This window comes from Erinaceus europaeus, chromosome 6 (assembly GCF_950295315.1).
Source record: "Erinaceus europaeus chromosome 6, mEriEur2.1, whole genome shotgun sequence".
Lineage (NCBI taxonomy): Eukaryota > Metazoa > Chordata > Mammalia > Eulipotyphla > Erinaceidae > Erinaceus > Erinaceus europaeus.
The window spans coordinates 40011723-40035811 of NC_080167.1; the positions used below are offsets into that span (position 1 = coordinate 40011723).

General features: G+C 39.0%; 1 protein-coding gene across 3 annotated transcripts in view; it reads left to right on the forward strand.

The window, feature by feature from the left end:
- The window catches only part of SDCCAG8 (SHH signaling and ciliogenesis regulator SDCCAG8), a 278824-nt gene that overhangs the window by 5110 nt on the left and 249625 nt on the right, over positions 1 to 24089 (forward strand). For 2 of the 3 annotated variants that reach the window (XM_060192058.1, XM_016193181.2), the window contains exons 2-5: positions 8143 to 8295; positions 8954 to 9039; positions 17971 to 18084; positions 23491 to 23616. In XM_060192058.1, the coding sequence (XP_060048041.1) occupies positions 8143 to 8295; positions 8954 to 9039; positions 17971 to 18084; positions 23491 to 23616 (479 nt within the window). The remainder of the gene's footprint in view (positions 1 to 8142; positions 8296 to 8953; positions 9040 to 17970; positions 18085 to 23490; positions 23617 to 24089) is intronic. The other variant, XM_060192059.1, reaches the window with a different exon arrangement.

Sequence of the window (24089 nt, forward strand, 5' to 3'; positions counted from 1 at the left end):
CAGAGTCAAAATGTAGAGAATATAGGTTCAAATGCACCTGTACAACTGCCAAACTGTGGTGAAGTGCTATTGGTCTGTAGTGTATAGAGGTCAGTGATGCTTCTAAACACATTCAGTTTGGACCCATACAACAAAGAATTATCAGGACCCAAATGTCAGTAATGTTGGAACTGAGAAATCATGAGTAGAAAGTTTTATTCTTATTCTGCATGAATCAGGCTTGAGAGTAATTACAAATGAAGATACATATTGTATTGCCTGTTGATTTTATTTATTTATTTTTAACCAGAGCACTGTTCAGCTCTGGCTTGTGGTTGTATGGGGGATTGAACCTGGGACTTTGGAGCCTCAGGCATGAAAGCCTGTTTGTATAACCATTAGGCTGTCTACCCTCTGCCCTGCCTGTTGATTTTTACCTACATTCTGCCAGTATGTTTATTATGGCTACTGTTTTCTTAAGAGGTTTACATTAGAAAGGGAAACTAAAAGCAGAATTTGACTGAATCTGGAGTAGGGCACCAAAGTAAAAACCCTGGGGTGAAGTTGAGGGTGGATATTTGGCTTCCTGGGGCGGCTGGGGTGGGGGAGGTGGAATAGGACACAGCCTTTGGTGGTGGGAATGGTGTTTGTGTACACTCCTATTAATTTGTCGTCATATAAATCACTATTTAATTAATATGAGGGGTAAAAAAAGAAGTTTATGTTATTTGTTCAGATCGTTTGGTGCCAACCACTTTAGCGCATTTTTCAACTGTTAAGAGTCTTTGATGATAGCTTCTTGGAGATATTTTGTTTCTGTATATAGCTATTAACCCCTTTACCTATTACAGTTGCCACCTACAACAAAATTAGCTTTGTCTGCCTTTGGATTATGCTGTTTATCTGTCAGTCCCCTAGTAAACAGTGACAGCAATTCTTCTGAACTAGACTGAGGCCTCGTCAAGTGTAGATAGACACGTGTATCTTTTATCTTGCTATGGTTTCACTTTTCTGCTTCTCTGCCCCAGTCACAGCTTGTTTTGAGAACTGCAGTGCATCTCCTGCAGCCTGGAATGGTATCATTCAGTGTTTGTTTTCTCAGAGACAGCTGGGTGCTTCACAGGGTGTGGTCCACCTTCCTGGCTGCTAGGAGAATCTTCATTCACAGCTCCCACTGCAGATGGAGAGTGTAGAAATTAATAATTCACAGTATAGTAGGTATATAAATGACAGACCATCTTAGACTGTGGCATATATGCCTTTTGTTCAAAGCCATCTTGATAAAGAGAAGTATAATGGTGAGCTTTGAATTAAAACACAGGGAAGCCAAATTAGGAAAATGAATAAGATGAGCACGACTGTGCCAATGATCAGCACCTCAGTATCTTTCTCAGGACTAATTGTATTGAATGATCTTTGAGTAGTGGACTAACAGAAATATTGTTTGTTGGTTGGTTGTTTTTTTTGCCTCCAGGGTTATTGCTGGGACTCAGTGCCTGCACCACGAATCCACTGCTCCTGGAGGCCGTTCCCTCCCCCCTTTTTGTTGCCCTTGTTGTTGTAGCCTTGTTGTGGTTATTGTTGTTGATGCCGCTCGTTGTTGGATAGGACAGAGAGAAATGGAGAGAGGAGGGGAAAACAGAGAGGGAGAGAGAAAGATAGACACCTGCTGACCTGCTCGAACCGGGATCCTTATGCCCAGCCCTCTTGCGCTTTGCGCCACGTGCACTTAACACGCTGTGCTACTTCCAGACTCCCAGAAATATTGTTTACTTATATGTGTGTTCACGTGATTCTGTGTGACCCAGAGGTCTTATTTGTGCCTGTATTCATAATTCATTTTCTGTTCAGTCTGTGATTAGTAATAAGGAGGAGTCAGGGTACACCGGACACCAGGAAGTGCCTATACTGTCCTCAGGAGAGAAGAGGAAATGCATACTCTTTCATTTCTTACTTAGAGACCAATAAAAGTATGTCTATTAGTAGCAGAGTAGGAAATGCTAACGGGAAGCTCTTCTCTGATCTCTTTCCTAATATGTAAGTAGCAGATGACTGCATCTGGGAAGTAATGTTAATAAAAAGGATTAGGGGGAGTCGGGCTGTAGCGCAGCGGGCTAAGTGCAGGTGGCGCAAAGCACAAGGACCGGCATAAGAATCCCGGTTCGAACCCCGGCTCCCCACCTGCAGGGGAGTCGCTTCACAGGCGGTGAAGCAGGTCTGCAGGTGTCTATCTTTCTCTCCTCCTCTCTGTCATCCCCTCCCTCTCTCCATTTCTCTCTGTCCTATCCAACAACGACAACAACAATAGTAACTACAACAATAAAACAACAAGGGCAACAAAAGGGAATAAGTAAATAAAATAAATATAAATAAATAAATAAATAAATAAATAAATAAAAAGGATTAGGAGGTCTTCAGTTGACAACCAGAGGCATTTCATTTCTTTTTGATCATCTGATCATTATAGTTCCTCCTGATCAGCTTTTGTTTGCCTGTTGCAGTGTATAGTTAGGCTGTGTATTAGCACATTTAAAAATATATTAAAATGATTTCCAAATCTTGGTTTCCACCTTAGTTTTAGTTTTAGGATACAGCTCTGTTAGGGGTAGATAGCATAATGGTTATGCAAAGACACTCTCATGCCTGAGGTTCCAAAGCTCCAGGTTCAGTACCCCTTACCACCATAAGCCAGAGCTAAGCAGTGCTCTGGTAAAAATAAGAGAGAGAGAGAAAAAAAAAAAAAAATATATATATATATATACAGCTCTTGCAAATTCCTTCCCTTCTCCTCTTATCAGAGTAATTAATGTCTGTGACTGTGAAAGAAGAACCAAGCCTTGAGTGTCACTTTTTAGAGGGATACTTGTTGAATATCAGTTTTTCACACAATGCTACTTAAATAAATCCTAAAAGTTGAGTAAGAATATTAGAAATGGGATAAAATGTGCTAATAAAACTCAGCTATCATTGTAATATGATAAAAACAACTCTACCCCCATGGATTTTTATATGTAATTTTTCCCAATTTCCTTTTTCCAAATACAGCTTCCCAGCTTTTAATCAGATTAGCTATAAATAAATAATCATCCTTTGTGCTAGAGGTGAAGTTATTTGATCGCTCTACAGAGTATATTTTAATATTAGTCAAACCCAGTGCTTCCTTTCTAATGGATGCAAAAAGACAAATGCCTTTATTATTTATAGACTTAAATTCATAATCCAAAACACTGCACTAAGTTGCCCATTGGGTAGCACTTGATTCATCTTTTAACAAGTCTCATGAAAATACTAAGTTACTGGAAGACTACTTTTTGCTTCTTATTTTCCTTGAACTAAGTGTGTATCTTATCTGGACTTTCCTTAACATTCATTAAAAGGGAGACTGTTATTCCCCAACAAATAACACCAAGTTCTGGTCAGTGAGAGGTCTGCTGTGGGGACAAAAAAATGTAGTGATAAATTCGGAGTCTCTTAGGTAGTTGAAAAATGGAATTTCTTAGTTGAAATTTGACGTAGGATACCAATTCTCTTTAGTTTAATCACGGTAGAAGATGAGTTGATATAAGTGAAGCAATAATATTAGATATTTTATAATATAGGCTATACATGTCCTTTCTGTTTGAGTGTGCTTTTTTTTTTTCTGTTCCAAACTTTAACATTAATTAACATGCAGAAAATGGAACCTACTTTTCAAAGCTTATAGTGGAAGTAGCCACTGGTGTTACACCTGGTTGAGCACATATGTTATAGTGGGCAAGGACCCAGGTTCAAGCCCTGCAAGGGGAAAGCTTCACAGGTGGTGAAGCAGGGCTGCAGGTGTCTCTCTGTCTCTCTCCCTCTCTATCTCCCCCTTCCTTTCAATTTCTGGCTGTCTCTATTCAATAAATAAGTAAATAAAGATAATAAAAATATTAACACAGCCGGTTAAGTGCAAGTGGTGCCAAGTGCAAGGGCAGCGTAAGGATCCCAGTTCAAGCCCCTGGCTCCCTACCTGCACAGGAGTTGCTTCACAGGTGGTGAAGCAGGTCTGCAGGTGTCTTTCTCTCCCCCTCTCTGCCTTCCCCTCCTCTCTCCATTTCTCTCTATCCTATCTGACAACTAGGACATCAACAACAATAATAACTACAACAACAATAAGAGATAAGGGCAACAAAAGGGAAAATAAATAAATAAATATAAAATTTTTTTTTAAAAGCTTATAGTGGAAATATATACATATCACCATCCATAATTGATAACTGAGTGTTTTATATCATTCTTAGTGTCCCCATATAGGTAGGAAGAAATAGGCACTTTTTCTTCTGAGTAGACAAGAAGAAATAGATCTACATTACCAGATTAACAGCCTACATCAAAAGATAGTAGGGACTTCATGGAGCTTCATTATTATAAGCTGCTTTGTGTGTGTGTGTGTGTGTGTGTGTGTGTGTGTGTGTGTGTAGGCTCTGTGTCCTGGAAAGATTTGTTAATATTATACACTATATTGTGTCGTGGAAAAATGACATATATTAACAATTTTTCCATGAGTTGCTTTATTTTATTTTATTTTATTTTATTTTGCCTCCAGGGTTATTGCTGGGGCTGGGTGCCTGCACCATGAATCCACTGCTCCTGGATGCCTTTTTGTTTTTATTTTCCCCCTTTTGTTGCCCTTGCTGTTGTAGCCTTGTTGTGGTTATTATTATTGTTGTTGATGATGTCTTTCTTTGCTGGGTAGGACAGAGAGAAATAGAGAGGAGGGGAAGACAGAGGGGGGAGAGAAAGACAGACACCTGCTGACCTGCTTCACCGCCTGTGAAGTGACTCCCCTGCAGGTGGGGAGCCCAGGGCTTGAATCGCCATCCTGACACGGGTCCTTGTGCTTTGCGCCATGCACACATAACCCGCTGCGGTACCGCCCGACCCCCGATTTGCTTTATTTTTATTATATTTTCATTTGTGGTTTAATAGTGATTTATAAGGTTATAAAGTAATAGGGGTATAATTTTTTTTCCCTTCAGGGTTATTGCTGCGGCTCAGTGCCAATTTTTGTAGCATTTATTATTTTCTAGATTGGAACTGGTACAACTGGGGAAAGGATTCCTCTGTCCAGTGCTGGGCATGCATGTCTGAGGCTCCTCTGGTTTGGTCCTCTGGTTTGGTCCTCAGCACCACATTTCTAGAGTGGTAGTCTGGCTGTTCTCTCTCTCTCTGTCTCCCTTACCCTCTCTTTTTCTCTCATATAAAACCTCTCCATCTCATATGAAGTAAATCAGCGGAGTGAAATAAATAAAATCAATCAATAAATAAAAATAAATCAGAGGAGTGAAACTGCACATGTGTGAGGCCCCAGCTCCACAAACAAAACAAACGAAGTCCTCTAATGTCATTACTATTGTGATGAGTACTATTTTGTAAGACTGGACTTTTTGGTGAGGGTTTCCCTGAATAATCATTTCAGTTATTGATGGCTGAACAGTAAACTACCAAGGAGAAGTGGTGACCAAATGCATGCACTAAAAGCCCATTTTTCTCTCTAGAAGATCTGGGAGTTGACTGGATTCAGCAGTTCAGGACATTGGGTTTCTCTCTCTCTCTCTCTCTCTCTCTCTTTCTCTCTCTCTCTCTTTCTTTTGCCTTTGCAGTTTTCTGGGCTCTAGCACTCCAAATGAAGAGTCATTTGGAGGCTTCACTTTGCTGTTGGTGAAGATGCACTTTTTTCCTCCATGTGTTCTCGAGATCTGTCCTTTCCACATAGCCTTGGTCAGAGTCTCTCTAGAAAAGGTACTGCTATTCATCTTAGTGACTTCAGGCTTACAAAAACAAGCATTCCAAGAGGGAAGAAGCAGATCCACCAGACATTTTGAAGGTGAGGACTGGTCTGGAGAGATAGAATTTACACCTCATCTATTTCTTGATTTCTTTTCTTTTTTTTTTTTTTTCCCTCCAGGATTACTGCTGGGGCTCATTGCCTGGACTATGAATCCTGTGGCCATTTTTTTTTTTTTTTTTTTTTGTCGTTCTTGGATAGGACAGAGGGAAATTGAGAGGGGAAGGGAAGATAGAAAGAGGGAGAGAAAGACACCTGAAGACAGGCTTCACCGCTTGTGGGGTGACCCGCCCACCCTGCAGGTAGGGAGCTGGAGGCTTGAACCAGGATCCTTGGGCAGGGCCTTGTGCTTCATACTATGTGCACTTAACCCACCGACTGATTCCCCTCTTGCTTATTAATTTATTGCCACCAAAGTTAATACTGGGGTTTTGTGCCTGAGCCATGAAACCATTGCTCTCATCAGCCATTTTTTTCCCTTTTGATAGAGGCAAATAAAAAATTAGATGGAAAGGTGAAGCTTCCCTCTTTGCAGGTGGGGACCAGGGACTTGAATTCATACAGTAATGTGTGCCCTGACTGGGTGTGCCACTGCCCACCTGGCCTCTCATCTATTGTCTGATGTGAATTACAAGCCCACTTAATTCAAACCTGAGCATTGACAGGTGGCTGAGTGCTTTGGTAGTTGTCTTTACAGATGAAGTACTATGATAAAATACCTTAACACACTTCATTTTCTTCTTTTTCTATTATTATTTCCACCTGTGCAATCATACCTGTGCAATTCTCTCCCTTCCAGTGGACTCTTTTTTTTTTCCTTTTAATTTTAGACAGAGAGTTAAAGGGAGGGGAGACAGAAAGGCAGAAAAGAAGAGACATCACAGTAGTGCTGCACTATTCATGAAGCCTCCCATGCTTGGTACTCTCATGTGGAGTTGCACCAGGATTTTCCCTTATGGTAAAGTGTTTGCTCTAATGGGTGAGTAAATACTCAAATTTGAACTATGTTAAGTATATACTCTAAAGTTCAAGCTTCAATTCTAAGTAGTTACACTAAACAGTCATTTCTATTTGAGATATAGGCAGCTAGCCGTAAATAAGAAAGGACTGTACTTTAACACGCATGGGACCCAAGTTTGAGCCCAGCCCCTACTGGAAGCTTTTCATAGCTTTATGACTTATCTCAAAATGAATATCCTGTGAGATATTCATTGTCATGTCTCAGGAGCCCTCATCATGCCCACTCCTGGTCACTGCTCTCTCATTTCCTCACACCCAGTGTTATCTTTGGTTATGTGGTTTCTTTCCCTCTTTCTCTCTGCCTCTGTCTCTATCTGCAAAAGTCAGCCCAATGTGGTGAAGGGTTGGAGAAGATAAAAACAAAAGTGAAAAAGAGGAAACAAAAGGCTTGTATGACAGAGGCCACCACTTGACTTTGAGCACCTTAAATCTTGATCAGAACTAGACCAGGCTGTATAATATTTCTTGATGGGGTATAGACAGGGACAGCTGGCTTCCATGGGTGGGTATTTGGTCTGATGGAATTCCTCTTAGTGATCTGCCTAGCCTCATCAGTGCTTCCAGAAGTGATAGGGAAATGTAAAATATTGAGACTAACCATTCCCTATAGGGTTTTGGGGAGAAGTAGAGATGAGGTGACAGGAATTCTCGCATTCAAGCCTCCTTGCTGGTAATGCTTATATCTAGGGAATATCAACTACTCGAGTGTAAGGGGCCTTACAGGTTGTCAAATCTGACCTTTAACCCATTGGCTTAATTTCTTACATTCTATAATGCATTTCCTCAGAAAGCTAGGATTCTTTTATTGTTTTGTTTTGCTTTCGTACCCCCATAAGGTATTAGAAATAATTTTTTCCTAGTGTCTGGGTGATGGCACATTTGGTTAAGTGCACACATTACCATAGGCTAAGACCTCGGTTCAAGTGCCCAGTCCACACCACCTGGTGAAGCAGGTCTGCAAGTGTCTCTAACCTCTATTTCGCTATCCACTTTCAGTGTCTGTCTGTCCTATCAAATATAAGAAAAATAAAATTAAAATAAAACAAAAATAGTAATTCTAAAAAAAAGAATTTTTTCCCTTCGAAACTACTTTCCTGGCCTGGGGAAACAAATAATGGTTGTGCAAAAGACTCTCATCCCTGAGGCCCTGAGGACCAGGTTCAATACCCACCCCTACCATAAGCCAGATCTGAGCATTGCTCTGGTCTCTCTCTGTCTGTCTGTCTCTCTCATTAAAATAATTTTTTTTAAAAAAGAAACTGCTTTCCTGAGGAAGTGTACATGTGGTTAACCCCATTTCTCTCGTCCTGATTTTTATCATTGTCTTATTGCAGAACGTGCAACTAAAAGCATTCAGCAAATGAAATGTACCATAAGAGAAGGTGACATCACTGTTGATGAAGAGGCACTGGATCCTTCTTTGAACACCAGTGAAGGAAGTGAGGACTCCAGGGCTGCCTGGCATGAGCTACAGCACAGCCATGCTGGTGAGGGCAAATGCCAGTCTTGACTGCAATGATGCACAATGAATTCTTTAAACTCTATACAGTGATGACTACAGTCCACCCTCTACTCTCTGCTGGGAATTTATTCCTGAAATTCAACTCACCTAATATAACTTCCTTTCTTATTTTTTCTCATGGATTTAATGACCATACGCTGAAGTTCAACATCCTCAGTATGACAAAGAAATATTTTAAGATGACTCCAGGCAACCACTCAAGCCTTACTTTTTCTGTCTTTCTCCTAACTATTCATCTCACAAGGCAATTTCTGATCAGATCAACCTACTGACTGTGTTTCCATGCTTTTGCATGTGCCAGGCCTTTGAACTGGAAGTGTTCTCGGACTTTTCTGTTTCACAGCATTATTATAATCTCTGTTAAAACAGCCACAGTTTGATGCTTCCTCCTCTGGTAGCACTCTGTACTTCTAGGAACTTACTGTGTTGTTTGTTGTCTACTGGTATGTCTTTCTTACTCAGAATATTGTTAAATAGTAGAGGTTATCCCATGTTTGTCATTGTAGCCCCAACCAGTAGCACAGTTGTGATGTATGATATATATTTAAGTAATATTTGTTAGAATAAAGGATAAGTAATGAAAATGCATGGATCTCAAATAAATCATTGTTTTTGCTTTGTAGTTAACCAGCTCAAGGCTTTGTTGCATCAACAAGCAACTAAGGAAAGTGAGTTATCTCCATCAAAAGGTCAAAAAATATACCCTTTGGTAAGTACCAACATTCGCAACTTTATAACAGCATTGTTTTTCTGTTTCCATTTTAACTGAAGCATTACCATTATAGTAGAACACATTGCAGACAATTTCTGAGGAGGGCATGCAATAGTAAAAATAATAAAAAAAAAAAAAAACCTGTTAAAAGACATTATCCTGGGTGGTGTTCCTGATTGAGTGCACATCTTACAATGCACACGGACCCAGGGTCAAGCCCCCAGTCCCCACCTGCAGGGGGAAAGTTTTGCGAGTAGTGAAGCAGTGTTGGGGTGTCTCTCTCCCTCTCTTCCTATCACCCCATTCTCTCTCGATTTCTGGTTGTCTCTATCCAATATATAAATAAAAACAACAAAAAAAGAAAGAGAAAGAAATAGTCTTCCCTCTGATTATTCTGATGAAAAAGAGAAGTTCCCATGGCAAAAAGAATCCTGGGTTTTTAAAAAAATTATTATATTGCTGTTCACTTGAAAAATGTGGAGGTGGGAATAGTTTGAGAATTGATTTTGCAACTATTAGCAAATGTAAAAAAAGAGAAAATATATAGAAGAAAGTAGCCACCTCTTATTTTAAAGGGTTGTATCTACTGTTGATCATTTTTACCATCTTCTTAATTATAATGATAGCTGTTCTTTGTAATACTCTTTCCTTTAGAATATCAAATCTAGTATGTGCAATCTTTGTCTACATTGAAAATATGTGCTTGTGAATTATACACAAGAGGTTACACTCTACCTCTTCTGAAGTATGTTGCTATTACTGTGACAGAGGCTATTATCATTTATTGAAGAAATATGATTTACCAAGGAGTGAGATTTGTATGAAGGAAACTTTGGGGTAGGTTTAAATGATCAAAATAGTATTGTAAGCTCTAGATCTATTTAGGTCTCCAGACCCTTATCAGAGTTTTTATAATAATACGATTAGATTATATAACTTAAAATATTTTAGGAAATATTTAAGTCTTTAGAAACCTATTACTATGACAGAAATATAGCATGTCACAGAATCAGTAATCACCTTAATTTTCAGTGTGAGTGACAGTTGGATACCAAGGCTCCATGTTGGAAACTCTGGAGACATGTCACTTTCCTTTACTCATAGCTGAAATGTCTTAACAGTACCCCCATATTAACATTTCACTCCTGCATGACACATACTTTCTTTCTTAATTCTACTTTGTATAAATGTATTCCATACTCCTATTCAATATTTATAGGTATCAATTTTAATTCTTTTTAAAATTAATTAATTTATTTATTCCCTTTTGTTGCCCTTGTTGTTCTATTGTTGTAGTTATTGATGTCATCTTTGTTGGATAGGACAGAGAGAAATGGAGAGAGGAGGGGAAGAGAGAGAGGGGGAGAGAAAGATAGACACCTGCAGACCTGCTTCACCGCCTGTGAAGCGACTCCCCCACAGATGGGGAGCTGTGGACTCAAACCAGGATCCTTACACCGGTCCTTGCACTTTGCGCCACGTGCACTTAACCCACTGCACTATTGCCCAACTCCCTCGATTTTAATTATTTTTTTTTTAATTTTTTACCTCGATTTTAATTCTAACAAAGCCTTTCATCATTCAGTGGATGTGTTACTGTTGACACCTATTTTCTATAATGTCCTTAATCACACAGTGGGAGAAGTACTTTCAAGTCTGTTGAATAAAGTTGCTGTATTATGTTGAATGCTTATTTGCTTACTAGTGTCATCATGAAAGATGAAACTATATAATGAAATTATGAAGCTGATTTAATCAGGACATACAGCAAGACTATCAAGAGCATCTGTGAAGTAGATATGGTATATACTTTCCAAATACTCAGGTTTATTAGTATGAGACTATGTGAAAGAATACATCTAGTCTTTAAAAATAACCTGCTTATGATGCTTACAAGCCATGATGATAATAGCTTTTAAAGATTGTATCCTGGGGCCAAGTAGTGGCACACACAATTGAGAGCACTTGTTACTAAGCACAAGGAACCTAGTTCAAGCCCCTGTCCCCACATGCTGCACTAGTGCTGTAGGTGACTCTTTTCCTCTCTCCTTTTCTTCCTTCCCTTCCTCTCTCAATTTCTCTCTGCCCTATCAAAAAGATAAAGTAATTAAAAATAAATTTTAAAAAGATTATATTATTTAATGCAACATCAAGGAAAGCATGTAGAATCTTGCATATGTGCAGTACTACTAAACAGCTTCCCTAGCCCATTTTTATATTTATTTATTTTTTAAAGATTTTATTTATTTATTAATGAGAAACATAGGAGAAGAGAGATAGAGCCAGACATCACTCTGGCACATGTGCCGCCTGGGACTGAACTCAGGACCTCATGCTTGAGAGTTCAATGCTTTATCCACTGTACCATATCCCAGATGATCCATATATATATATATATATATATATATATATATATATATATATGTACTGTAATTAGAGAAGAGGAGAGATGTACAGAGAGGTGAAAGGCTGAGTCACACACACACACACACACACACACACATGCACACACACACACACATGCACACACACACACACACATGCACACACACACACAGAGAGAGAGAGAGAGAGAGAAGAGAACCAGAGATGTCATAGCATCACTCCACCATCCATGGATTTCCTCCTGTACCATCCACGCTGGTTAGCCTCAAGGTTTTCTGCATTTACATGATTGATTATTTTAACAAAGGCTGTCACAGAGATAATAATTGTCCTTCATTTGATATATAGTTTTCACCAGTATAACTCTTGGCCAGTTGTATAGTGTTTCTTCTGAAGCTTATCAAAGGGTAACAATAATGCTGATGCTCTGTCAGAAGAGATTTCAAAAGATGGAAGAATATTTATTACTTCCTTTTGTGTAGTTAATTGAGTAGATAGAGTGTTGAAGGAAGTGGATAAAAGGTAAGAGAGGAGGATGTTTAGGCCTAAGTAATAAATATATGATTGAAGAACTTATCATGCCTTCTTTAGGTCATTCTACCAGAATGCCAGGGTTATTAGGTCAAGATCCAATCTTGGAAAGCTATTAAGCAATCTTACTTTGAGATATATAATTGCCCCGGCTTGTGGATACATGTATACATGTACCTAGTATCTAGTACGTAGGCCCTAACCTGTAGCTGCTATCTGTAACCATGTTAGAAAATGTGCCTCCTGAAATGGAACTAGGTAGTCCCGTGTGTTGGGAAAGATCTCACCAGATTAGAGGAGTTGGGAGGTTGACGTCTCAGGCCTGGCTTCTCTGGAGACAATCCGCAGAAGCAAGTCAGTAGCAGCATAACATGTCATGGTGGCACGGGTAGCATTGATGTAATTGAGCTCAACAGAGGCAATGTAACAGGGTAAGGTATCAGAGAAAAGAAACATTAAGAAATAGGAGAACATCTCTAGGACTAGGAGAAATGCAGTTTTTAAAGAGAGTGGGAATAGTTCCTGGTAGTCTTAGAGTTTAAAATAGCAATGGTTAATTATTATTATAACCAAATTAGTTGGGAGCTTGTTATTCTTTGAAAATCCAATGGTTAGGATTTACTGTGATACACTTGACCTCACTCTATGCTTTATGACATTTAAGGATGTCTGCTAATAACTACATCTTAGATACTGACAGGACCAAATTGTTTTGATCTATCTGGTCTAAGATTGTAGGTAATGTAGGTATTAATATTTATATTTATACACACACACACAAATATATTTTTGGAACTGCTCATTTATGCCCTATGTCAGAATTGGATCATTTTACAAATCTGAGACATTAACAAATGCTTAGGCTAAAGAAAATATGTATACTCAGAGCTATAGTCTAGGCAGTTAGAGAACTGGAAATATTAAATCTATTTTCACTGCTGATATTTTGAATCAATAGTAATTTATGAAATTATAATTTAGAGGAGCTAGGTAGTGGTGCACCTGGTTAAGCACACACAACGACCCAAGTTCGAGCCCCTGGTCCCTAGCTGCAAGGGGAAAGCTTCACAAGTAGTGAAGCAAAACTATAGGTGTCTCTCTGTCTCTCTCCCATTCTGGCTCCCCCTTCCCTCTTAATCTCTCTGTCTCTATCCAGTAGTAAATAAAAGATTTAAAAAAAGAAAAAAAAGATCTTTAAAAAACAAAACAAAAAAATGAATAAACAAAATTGTAAGTTGGCAGGACTATAATTTCACACTGATCCAGCTACCACAGAAAGATCTGTGTACATCCTTTCATATACCTTAAAAGTCAGTATCACTGGAGTCGGGCAGTAGTGCAGTGGGTTAAGCACACGTGACATGAAGTGCGAGGACCTGCTTAAGAATCCCGGTTTGAGCCCCCGATTCCCCACCTACAGGGTAGTCGCTTCACAGGCGGTGAAGCAGGTCTGTAGGTGTCTATCTTTCTCTCTAACTCTCTGTCTTCCCCTCTCTCTCCATTTCTCTCTGTCCTATATAACAACGGCCATATCAATAACAACAACAATAATTAACTACAACAACAATGAAAAACAAGAACAAGAGAAAATAAATATTTAAAATTTTTTTTAAAAAGTCAGTATCACTGATCATTTTAGAATGCTTATAAACTTTCATGATTATTCTTAGCTCTAGTTAATTCAGAATCTGCTACTATAAGTAAATATTTGTATTTATATTTATATCTAGTAAAAACATTTGTACTTACTTGGGAGATTGGAGATTAGAGGAGTTGATAGTAACTTTTACACTATTGAAAATATAAGACTCTAAATATTAGAACAGTAGTTGAAGTAATGTGATTTGTTTATTCAGCTTAAATCTGAAATGTCATTTAACCTACACTGTTAATGTATATTGTTTAGACTTGCTTTATATGCTTAAAAATCTGGTACATGCAATTCTGAGGATCTAACAAGTTCAGTTATTTCCTCAGCCATGAAAATTCCTGCATGTAAAAGAATATTAAAGGCTGGAGAGACAGTATAATGGTTATACAAAAAGATTCTCATGCCTTAAGCTTCTAGGTTCCAGGTTCAATCATCAGCACTACCATAAGCCAGAGCTGAGCAGTTTTCTGGGGTCATTGTCTAACTCCCTATTTGATCTATCTGTGTTTTGCTAAAATGTATATATATATATATATATATATATATATATATATATATATGTATTATATATATATATATATATATGGATTAATGGTTTACAGTCAACAGTAAAATACAGTAGTTTGTACATGCATAACATTTCCACAGAACAAAATAGCCCCCACTAGATGTTTTTCTGCTACCACCTCCCCCCAACCCCAGAGTCTTTTACTTTGGTGCAATACACCAACTCCAGTCCAAGTTGTGCTTTGTATTTTCCTGCTCAGGATAGCTTCCAGTGTGGGAGAGATGGAACCAGGAACCAAGCTCCTGGAGGTAGCAACACAAATCTTTATTCAGGTGGGAGCTCCAGAGTCTGGTGTGAGCACAGCGGGTTAAGCCACGTGGCATCAAACCCCAATGACCACCTCCTGCTCTGCACACCAGCCCATCTCCAGGTCGAGCGAAACCAGGGGCAGAAGTGGGTTTTATTTGATAAAACCGGAAGTGGCAAGTCAGCGGAGATGGCTAGGAAAGGGAGTGGAGAAAAGAAAAAGGCACGCTGGGAGCTTCCTTAGCTACCCTTGCTATGGTTTCAGCTGTTGGTAATTAGCAATAATTTGAGGAGATAACATGGTGGGGAGGATACCTTTAGTCATGTATAAGACAAAGCATAAGATTGGTATGTAGATAATAATACTAGCATGGAATAGGGTGGTTTGTGGGCCCTGCCAAGCTTGACCGCATCTGCACAATTTCCCTTCTGCTCTTGTTTTTCAACTTTTGTCTATGAGGGAGATCGTTCATCCTTCTGTTTCTGACTTAATTCACTTAACATGATTTTTTCAAGCTCCATCCTAGATGGGGTAAAGAAGGTGAAGTCGGGAGTCAGCGGTAGCACAGCCGGTTAAGTGCATGTCACAAAGCACAAGGACCTGCATTAGAGCCCCTGGCTCCCCACCTGCAGGGGAGTCACTTCACAGGCGGTGAAGCAGGTCTGCAGGTGTCTTACCTTTTCTCCCCATCTGTCTTTCCCTCCTCTCTCCATTTCTCTCTGTCCTATCCAACAATAACAGTAATAACTACAACAATAAAAAACAACAAGGGCAACAAAAGGGTGTTAATAAATATAAATTTTTTTAAAAAAAAGATGAAGTCACCATTTTTAATAGCTGTATTATGTATATATACCATAACTAACTCTGCCACTCATCTGTTGTTGGACACCTGGGTTGCTTCCAGGTTTTGGCTATTACAGATTGTGCTGCTATGAACATAGGTATACACAAATCTTTTTGGATGGGTGTATTGGATTCCTTAGGATATATCCCCAGGAGAGGAATTTCAGGATGATAGGGTTGGTCCACTTCTAGCCTTCTCAGAGTTCTCCAGACTGCTCTCCACAGGGGTTTGACCAACTGACATTCCCACCAGCAGTGCAGGAGGGTTCTTTTGTTCCCACAACCTCTCCAGCATCTGTTGCTGCTACCTTTTCTGATGTATGACATTCTCACAGGAGTGAAGTGGTATCTAATTGTTGTCTTTATTTGCTACTAAAATGTGTTTTTAGAGAAACAGTTCTTTAAAAAATATTTTTATCAGAGGCTGGGCAGTAGTGCAGCCGGTTAAGCGCACATGCCTCAAAGCTCAAGGACCCGAATAAGGATCCCGGTTGGAGCACCCCACCCTTTCCCACCTGCAGGGGGTCACTTCACAAGCAGTGAAGCAGGTCTGCAGATATCTATCTTTCTCTCCTCCTCTCCGTCTTCCCCTCCTCTCTCAATTTCTCTCTGTTTTATCCAACAACAACAGCAATGACAACAATAACACAACAACAAGGGCAACAAAATGGGAAAAATGGCCTCCAGGAATAGTGGATTCATAGTGCTGGCACTGAGCCCCAGCAATAACCCTCGAGGCAAAATAAATAAATAAATACCCTTATATATTTATTACTGGGTAGAGACAGAGAGAAACTGAGAGCAGAGAAGGAGAGGGAAAGAGACAGATACCTGCAGCCCTGCTTCACCACTCATGAAACTTTAGCCTTGCAGGTGGGGACCAGCTGCTTGAATCCATGTCCTTGTGTACTGTAATGTGTGTGCTAAACCAAGTGCACCTCCGCCTGGCCCCCCTCATTAAAATATTTTAAAGAATTTTTTAAAATTTGTCTGACATACATATTTTGGCATTCTAAGAAGTGTTTATAATTTGATCGATACTGAATTGTGCCTATTACTCCCATAGAGGGAAGTTACTATGTTGAAATAAAGCAAACTGTTTTCCTTACTGAACAATAAAATTAATCCTAGGAGTGCTGCAGATTTAATAATGCCTTTTCTGAAGCCTCCCAATTAGACTTCTCAGTGTAGATTTCTGTTTTTAATTTTTTAATTGGGGAATTTAATAGTGTATAGTTGACAATAAATACAGTAGTTGGTACATCTGTAATATTCCCCAGTTTTCTGCATAGCACTCTAATCCCCACCTAGGTCCTCCTCCACCATCATGCTCCAGGACTTGAACCCTCCCTCCCCAAAGTTCTTTACTTTTGTGCAATATGTCAGAAAATCTGTTTTTGAGTGTGTGTATCTACTTTTTTTTTTTTTTTTTTGCCTCCGGGGTTATCACTGGAGCTCAGTGTCTGCACTATGATCCACTGCTCCTCGAGGCCATTTTTCCCATTTTGTTGCCCTTGTTGTTGTTGGATAGAACAGAGAGAAATCGAGAGAAGAGGGAAAGACAGAGAGAAAGAGAGAAAGATAGATACCTGCAGGCTTGCCTCACCGGCTTCACCACTTGTGAAGTGACTCCCCTGCAGGTGGGGATCCAGGGGCTCGAACAAGGATCCTTACACCAGCTCTCATGCTTTGCGCCATGTGTGCTTAACCCGTTGTGCTACCGCCCAGCCCCCGTGTATCTGCTTTAACTTTGAGTCTTAGAGGTGCTGTGCTCTAGAACAATAAGATATAGACTCAAATTACTGTGAGTACTGGGGGAAAAATTAACTACCATGGCTTGCTAAAATACCTTTTCAAGACAGAATTTTATTTTATTGATATACACTATGATCTAGAAAATTCCTCTTCAGCGTGTTGCTTCACCTTTTTTGGGTACTAGTTTTTTTTTTTTTCTCTTTTTTTTATTTTTTATTTATTTATTTATTTTTCCTCCTCCAGGGTTATTGCTGGGCTCGGTGCCTGTACCATGAATCCACCGCTCCTGGAGGCCTTTTTTTTTTTTTTTTTTCCCCTTTTGTTGCCCTTGTTGTAGCTTCGTTGTGGTTATTATTATTGCCCTTGTTGACGCAATTCGTTGTTGGATAGGACAGAGAGAAATGGAGAGAGGAGGGGAAGACAGAGAAGGGGAGAGAACGACAGACACCTGTAGACCTGCTTCACCGCCTGTGAAGCACCTCCCCTGCAGGTGGGGAGCCGGGGGCTCGAACCGGGTTCCTTACGCCGGTTCCTGCGCTTTGCGCCACATGCGCTTAACCCACTGCGCCACCGCCCGACCCCCTTGGGTACTAGTTCTTTTCTGCGGTGTTTCTTAGAAAACTGTCCCTTATGTCAGCATTCCTGACCAGGATGTCACTTTTCCAAATGGATCAAATAAGTATTAATACTTCATTCCAAGACAGTTATATAGAATTTGCCCATTTGACATATACTATTTATAACTACTTTCATTTCCATCTTTAAAAAGTAATATTTATACCTCTGAATCATGTCCGTTTGTAGAATATAGAGGATAGAAAAATAAATACTGTTATCCACATCATGTTTTAATTTCTGATTAGACATCAATGCTACATTGAGTATTGAGAGGATATTAAATAATTCTTTACAAAATCTAAGTATCATCAATCTGTTTTTATTTAGAAGTCATCAAAATATGAAGAAACTAATATTCCTACTATCCACAACCTAGTTCCTATCATCAATGACCAGTCTCAGTACATTCATCATTTAGAGGCAGAAGTCAAGTTCTGCAAAGTAAGTTTATCACAAGAATTTAAACTTTTCAAAATTAAAGCAGGGGGAGGGAGGGGGTAGAGAGGACCTTGGGTTCATAGTGCATGATGGTAGAAAAGGTCCTGAGTTGGAGGAGAAAGTATTCTGCAGACATCTATCCATGAAGAGATAAGAAACTGTATCCAGGAGTTGGCAGTAGCGCAGCAGGTTAAGTGCATGTGGCACAAAGCCCAAGGACCGACATAAGGATACCGGTTCGAGCCCCCGGCTACCCACCTGCAGGGGGGTCACTTCACAGGCAGTGAAGTAGGTCTGCAAGTGTCTTTCTCTTCCCCTCTCTGTCTTCCTCCTCTCTCCATTTCTCTCTGTTCTATCTAACAATGATGACATCAACAACAATAATAACTACAACAATGAAAAATAAGGGCAACAAAAGGGAAAATAAATAAATAAATAAATAGAAATTGTATCCATGTCATGTGTCAACAACTGTATTGTAAACCATTAAGCCTCCAAATAAAATGATAAGAATGATTTATTAATGATGTAGTGAGAGAGGGAAAGAGAGTGTGAAACCAGAGCAGCACTCTGGCATGTGTGGTACTAGGGACAGAACTTGGGACCTCATGTTTGCTGGCCTGAAACTCTATGTTTCACACTACTTCCTAGACCCTGGAGATGATACTTCCTTCAGTGCCATTTCTGATTGCCTAATTTCTCAGCTGTCCTTAACTATGTCTAAAATTTTAATAATGTGCTCCCTTTTTACCTCATTTATTTTTTGCTCAGCTGATCACAAAAACTTTGGAATGGTACTATCAATTTTTCTCCCACATTTGTCAATTTATTGTAGTTATAATGCAGAGAACAGGAATTCTAAGTGGTAAGACTAATTATTCTGATTGCCAGTCTGGAAGTTATTTGTTTGACTCTGGATAAGATAGACTAATGGGAGTACTGATAACAGTGATCAAGACACCAAATGCATTACCAAAAGTTTGTAACACTAGATACTTCTATTGAAAGACACCAAATGCATTACCAAAGGTTTTGCAACACTAGATGCTTGTATGTAGCTGAGGCTACATGTAGTATAGTGATATCATGCTGCATTGGGGCCTTTCTACCTTTTGAAATATGTTAGTATTTTAGTTTTTCTTTAATATTAACATGCCAGATCATGTGATATGTCTATAGGAGTGACTGATATCTCTTGTATCCTGTATTGTGATTCTAACATTTTGACTTACCTTTCTGTGGTGCAAACACAATATGTAACGAGCTATTAACCATTTAATTACCTTGACCCTACAAGAAAGTTCTTGATCCTAGCATATTGCTTTCTGTTTGTTCTTTGAGGATGTAATCATTAATATGTAAGTATCACTGAATTACTACAAAAGCCAAAATAATGTTTCAGGGCTTCTTCCATTAACAAGCAATTGTTTTAATCCCTGATATACCACAGGTAAAACTTAAAAGACAGAATGTTTTACCAACACCCTCCTAATATTTGACTAAGCCTTAGAATTAAATTGATAGAAAAGAAATTAGCATGTAAATTTATTTAATGTAAGTTGCATGTAAAATGGAATCCTTTATAAGAAAAAATAAAATAAGATGAAGACTCAGTAGCAAATTAAAATGAGTGACAAATCCTAAATATTTTTCTACATGGTTGAGCAAAAAGAAGCAATTGTGGGGAGAATACTGAAACATATGAGGACATTTAAGAAGATAAAATTTGCTTTTAGTAAGTTCTTTGGTGTGAATTTTTCTCAGCTCCCATTCATTCCCTGTCACCGGTGTTAAGATTATTTGTTTGTTCAGATATGGACATCTTTTGCATGGGAGTTTAATCTCCTGCTTTCAGGGAAGTAAACTTAAGTAAACTTAACTGTGTGCACTGCAGCAGCATTGTAGAAAGTAATATATAATCTTTTACCCTGTGACACGAATTCTATAATGAAAGGAGAAAGTTACTAAGAGCTAGTGTCTTCAGGGACTTTTTTTTTTCTTTAGATTGTAAGATCTTCAAGAAAGAGACTCATTTGGATTAGTAGAAGGCAGATGAAAGAGATTCACAAAAGGAACAGCAATAGTGGAAGAATGTATTCAGAATAAACATGACTTATTTATAGGATCATGAGGCATCTGATCTAAATTTCCACAATGGAGAATGCCTTTAAAAATAGTGAAGATAAGGCTACACTTGATTTTAGACTTAAGAGTCAGAGTAAATTTGGTACATTTTAGCAAGGAAGTAACAGAATGAAAGTGGTGTTTAAGATGTTTAGGGATATTTTATTTCTTTGTTTAATTAATGGACTGTTCTAAGGTCAGTTTTCAGCTTACAGAAAGCCTGAATGGAATGGAAACAGAATTCCCTTATTGCCTCCCAATCAGTTTCTCCTTTTGTTAACGTCATGTATCTAAATGGTGGTACATTTGTTATAACTAATGATCCAATATACTGTTTTTATCTTTAATGACTTCTGGATTTTGTTATTTGCTTTCTCTGCATCTATTGAAATATTTGTATTTTTTAGGTCTCTAGCTCATGGATTAATGGACTATTTAGTTAATTTGCCAACAGTGTTATTGTTGGGGTTCAGTGCCTGCATGAGGACTCTACCTCTCCCAGTGGCCATTTTTCCCCTATTCTGTGTGTGACAGAGGGAGTTGAGAGAGAGAGAAAAAGAGAGAGAGAGAATGATAGAGTTGTTCCACAGCTCATGAAGTTTTCTTGCCCCAGATGGAGACCTGGCCTTTGAACCTGGGCCTTCATGCATGATTACCATGTACACCCCCATGTGGCCCCCTATTAATTCATTTTCAAATGCTGATTCATAATCATTTACCTAGAAAAACACTCACTTGGTCCTTTTGTACATTTCTTCACATTATTTTTTTAAATTAATACTAGGAAATGAACCTACAGTCTTACACATGTATTATTTACTATTAATTATTTTGTGGAACTAAGGCTTCTCACATGTACAATTTAACTACTCTGGGAAGGCTCTTTTTCATTCAAAAAGAGAAATATAGAGAGAGATAAAGACAGAGAATGAGTGAAAAATAAGAATAGAAAGAGGAAACAAATTAGAGCTTGGACTAGGTTTGTTGTATTGCACCAAAGTAAAAGGTTCTGGGGATAGGAGACGTATGGGGGTGGGCTCTTAGGTGGAAGAGGACCGAGGCTGGGGGTGGGAGTGTTTTGCAGAATACTGAGAAATTTTACACATGTATGAACAATTGCATTTTCTGTAAATCATTAATCCCCCAGTAACAACAACAACTACTACTACTACTACTACTACTACTACTACTACTACTAATATAGTGAGGGAGAGGCATCACAGTACCAGAACTTTCCCTGGAACTGTGACACTCCTATGTTTTGCCATGGTTTGATCTTACATTGTTTGTTTCCCTTAAGTTTTGGTAAATTGTGTCTTTCAAGGAATTGGGTCTGTTTTGACTAGATCATCGAATGTTTGAACATGAATTATGTTAAATATTTGGTATCTGTCTTGTTATACCTTTTCTGTTTTTACCTCATAACTCATGATTACTCTGCTTTGCTTTTTTAATTCCTTTTTTTGTTATATTTATTTATTTTTAAATTTTTATTTACTTTTTACTTTTTGCCTCCAGGGTTATCTCTGGGGCTGGGCGCCAGCACTATAAATCCACTGCTCCTAGTGGCCATTATTCATTTTTACTGGCTAGGACAGAGAGAAATTGAGAGGGGAGTGGGAGATAGAGAGGGACAGGGAGAGAAGGATACCTGCAGACCTGCTTCACCACTTATGAAGTGTCCCCCCTGCAGGTGGGGAGCTGGGGGCTTGAACAAGGATCCTTGCATGGTCTGTTCACACTATCTGTTTAACCTGGTGCACCACTGTCCTCCCTACCTTGCCTCTTTTTTTCTTTACATTTTAGTTTGGGGAGTTTTTAGTCAGTTCTTCTAACTCATTAATTCTTCCCCAGGTTGTGTTCAGTTTATTAATAGTCCCATCAAAAGCATTCTTTATTTCTACTATAGTGTTTTCTTTTTCAGAATTTTCTTTTTATTCTTTCTTACAGTGCCCATCTGTCTGTTTATATTATTTGCAGAATAGTATTTGCATTTACCTCATTTTTAATGTTTTTTCCCTTTCTCTTTATTTTTCTCTTTTTACTTGATAGGACAGAAAGAAATTGAGAGGAGAGGTGGGTATAAAGAGGGAGAGCAAAAGAGAGACAACTTGTAGTTCTTGCTTCACTGCTGGTGAAGTTTTCCCCTTGCTAATTGTGTGACCAGGGGCTTGAAACTAGATCCTTGTGTGTGGTATTGAATTCCCTAGCCAAGCACCCCACTACTCAGGCCCTACCCTGTTTTTTTATGTGTATGTGTGTGTTCATTTTTTTAAATTAGAACATTAGTATATATATTTTTTATTTATAAAAAGGAAACACTGACAAAACCATAGGATAAGAGGGGTACAACACCACACAGTTCCCACCACCAAAACTCAGTATCCTATCCCCTCCCTTGATAGCTTTCCTATTTTTTAACCCTCTGGTAGTATGGACCCAAGGTCATTGTGGGATGCAGAAGGTGGAAGGTCTGGCTTCTGTAATTGCTTCACCGCTGAACATGGGCATTGACAGGCATACTCCCAGCCTGCCTCTCTCTTTCCCTAGTGGGGAGGGTTCTGGGGAATTGGAGCTCCAGGACATATTGGTGGGGTTGTCTATCCAGAGAAGTCTGGTTGGCATAATGCTAGCATCTGGAACCCGGTAGCTGAAAAGAGAGTTAACATACAAAGTCAAACAAATTGTTGATTACTCACGAACCTAAAGGCTAGAATAGTGCAGATGAAGAGTTGAGTGTGTGTGTGGGGGGTTCCTCCATTTTGTAGATATATTTTAGTTATATTCCAAAGGGCCTGTGGCTATACTAGTGTTTTTTTTTTTTTTTTTTCCCTGAGCCTGAAATCTGATATGCAGGTGGATCCAAGTTATTGTCTGGGGAGATGATATCATGACTGGAAAAGGATCAGGGAAGAGAGTAGCTCCCAAATATAGGAAAGGTGTATAAATATTGTTGACTGTAAACCCCATCGATCTGATGTGATCTGGGGCCCATATTCAGCTTAGGAGCCTATGTGACCTGTAGATCTGAGCCTTAATCCCTTGAAGAAAAAATAAGTCAAAAGCCAGACACTTCGATGATGTTACCATTATAAGCTCTCCACCACACATCCCTAACCTTCTTTTTAATAGCTAATGTGTCTTTGTTTACTGATTATAATTATAGTGTTTCAAAAAAATAAAGAATATAAGTTTTGCATGCTTTATATCATGTTGGATCATTTAGTAACCAACAAGTAATAGCATTGCTTAATATATTTTGGTATTTGTTTCAACACTTTCTAGGAGGAACTCTCTGGAATGAAAAATAGGGTACAAGTTGTTGTGCTTGAAAATGAAAGACTCCAACAAGTGCTGAAATCTCAAAGACAAGAAGAATCAATGAGGGAACAAAGACTTCCAGATATCTCTGTGAGCACTTTATAAAACCATAAGTGACACTTTAGTTTGAGTCTTCCTCCTACCCTCTTCCCCATCCTTTTAAACTGCTTAGCGTCTCTCCTTCAAGTTTTGGCAGAGGTGCTCTGATGAGATTTGCTTGATGTTTCAAAATTCAGAAATCACTGGTGTGAGGCTGGGCGGGGCTGGACAGTGGCACTCAGTGTTAAGTGCACATAGTACAAAGCACAAGGACCCGGGCAAGGATTCTTATTCCAGCCCCCGGCTCCCCAGCTGCAGGGGGTTTGCTTCACAAGTGGTGAAACAGGTCTGTCTTTCTAGCCTCATCTCTGTCTTCCCCTCCTCTCTCATATCTCTATATCCTATCCAGTAGAAAAAAAAAAAATCTCTCCAGCAACAGTCGATTCATAGTGCAGGCACTGAACCCCAAGGATAACCCTGGAAGCAAAAACAAACAAACAAATATAAAAGTCATTGGGGCCAAC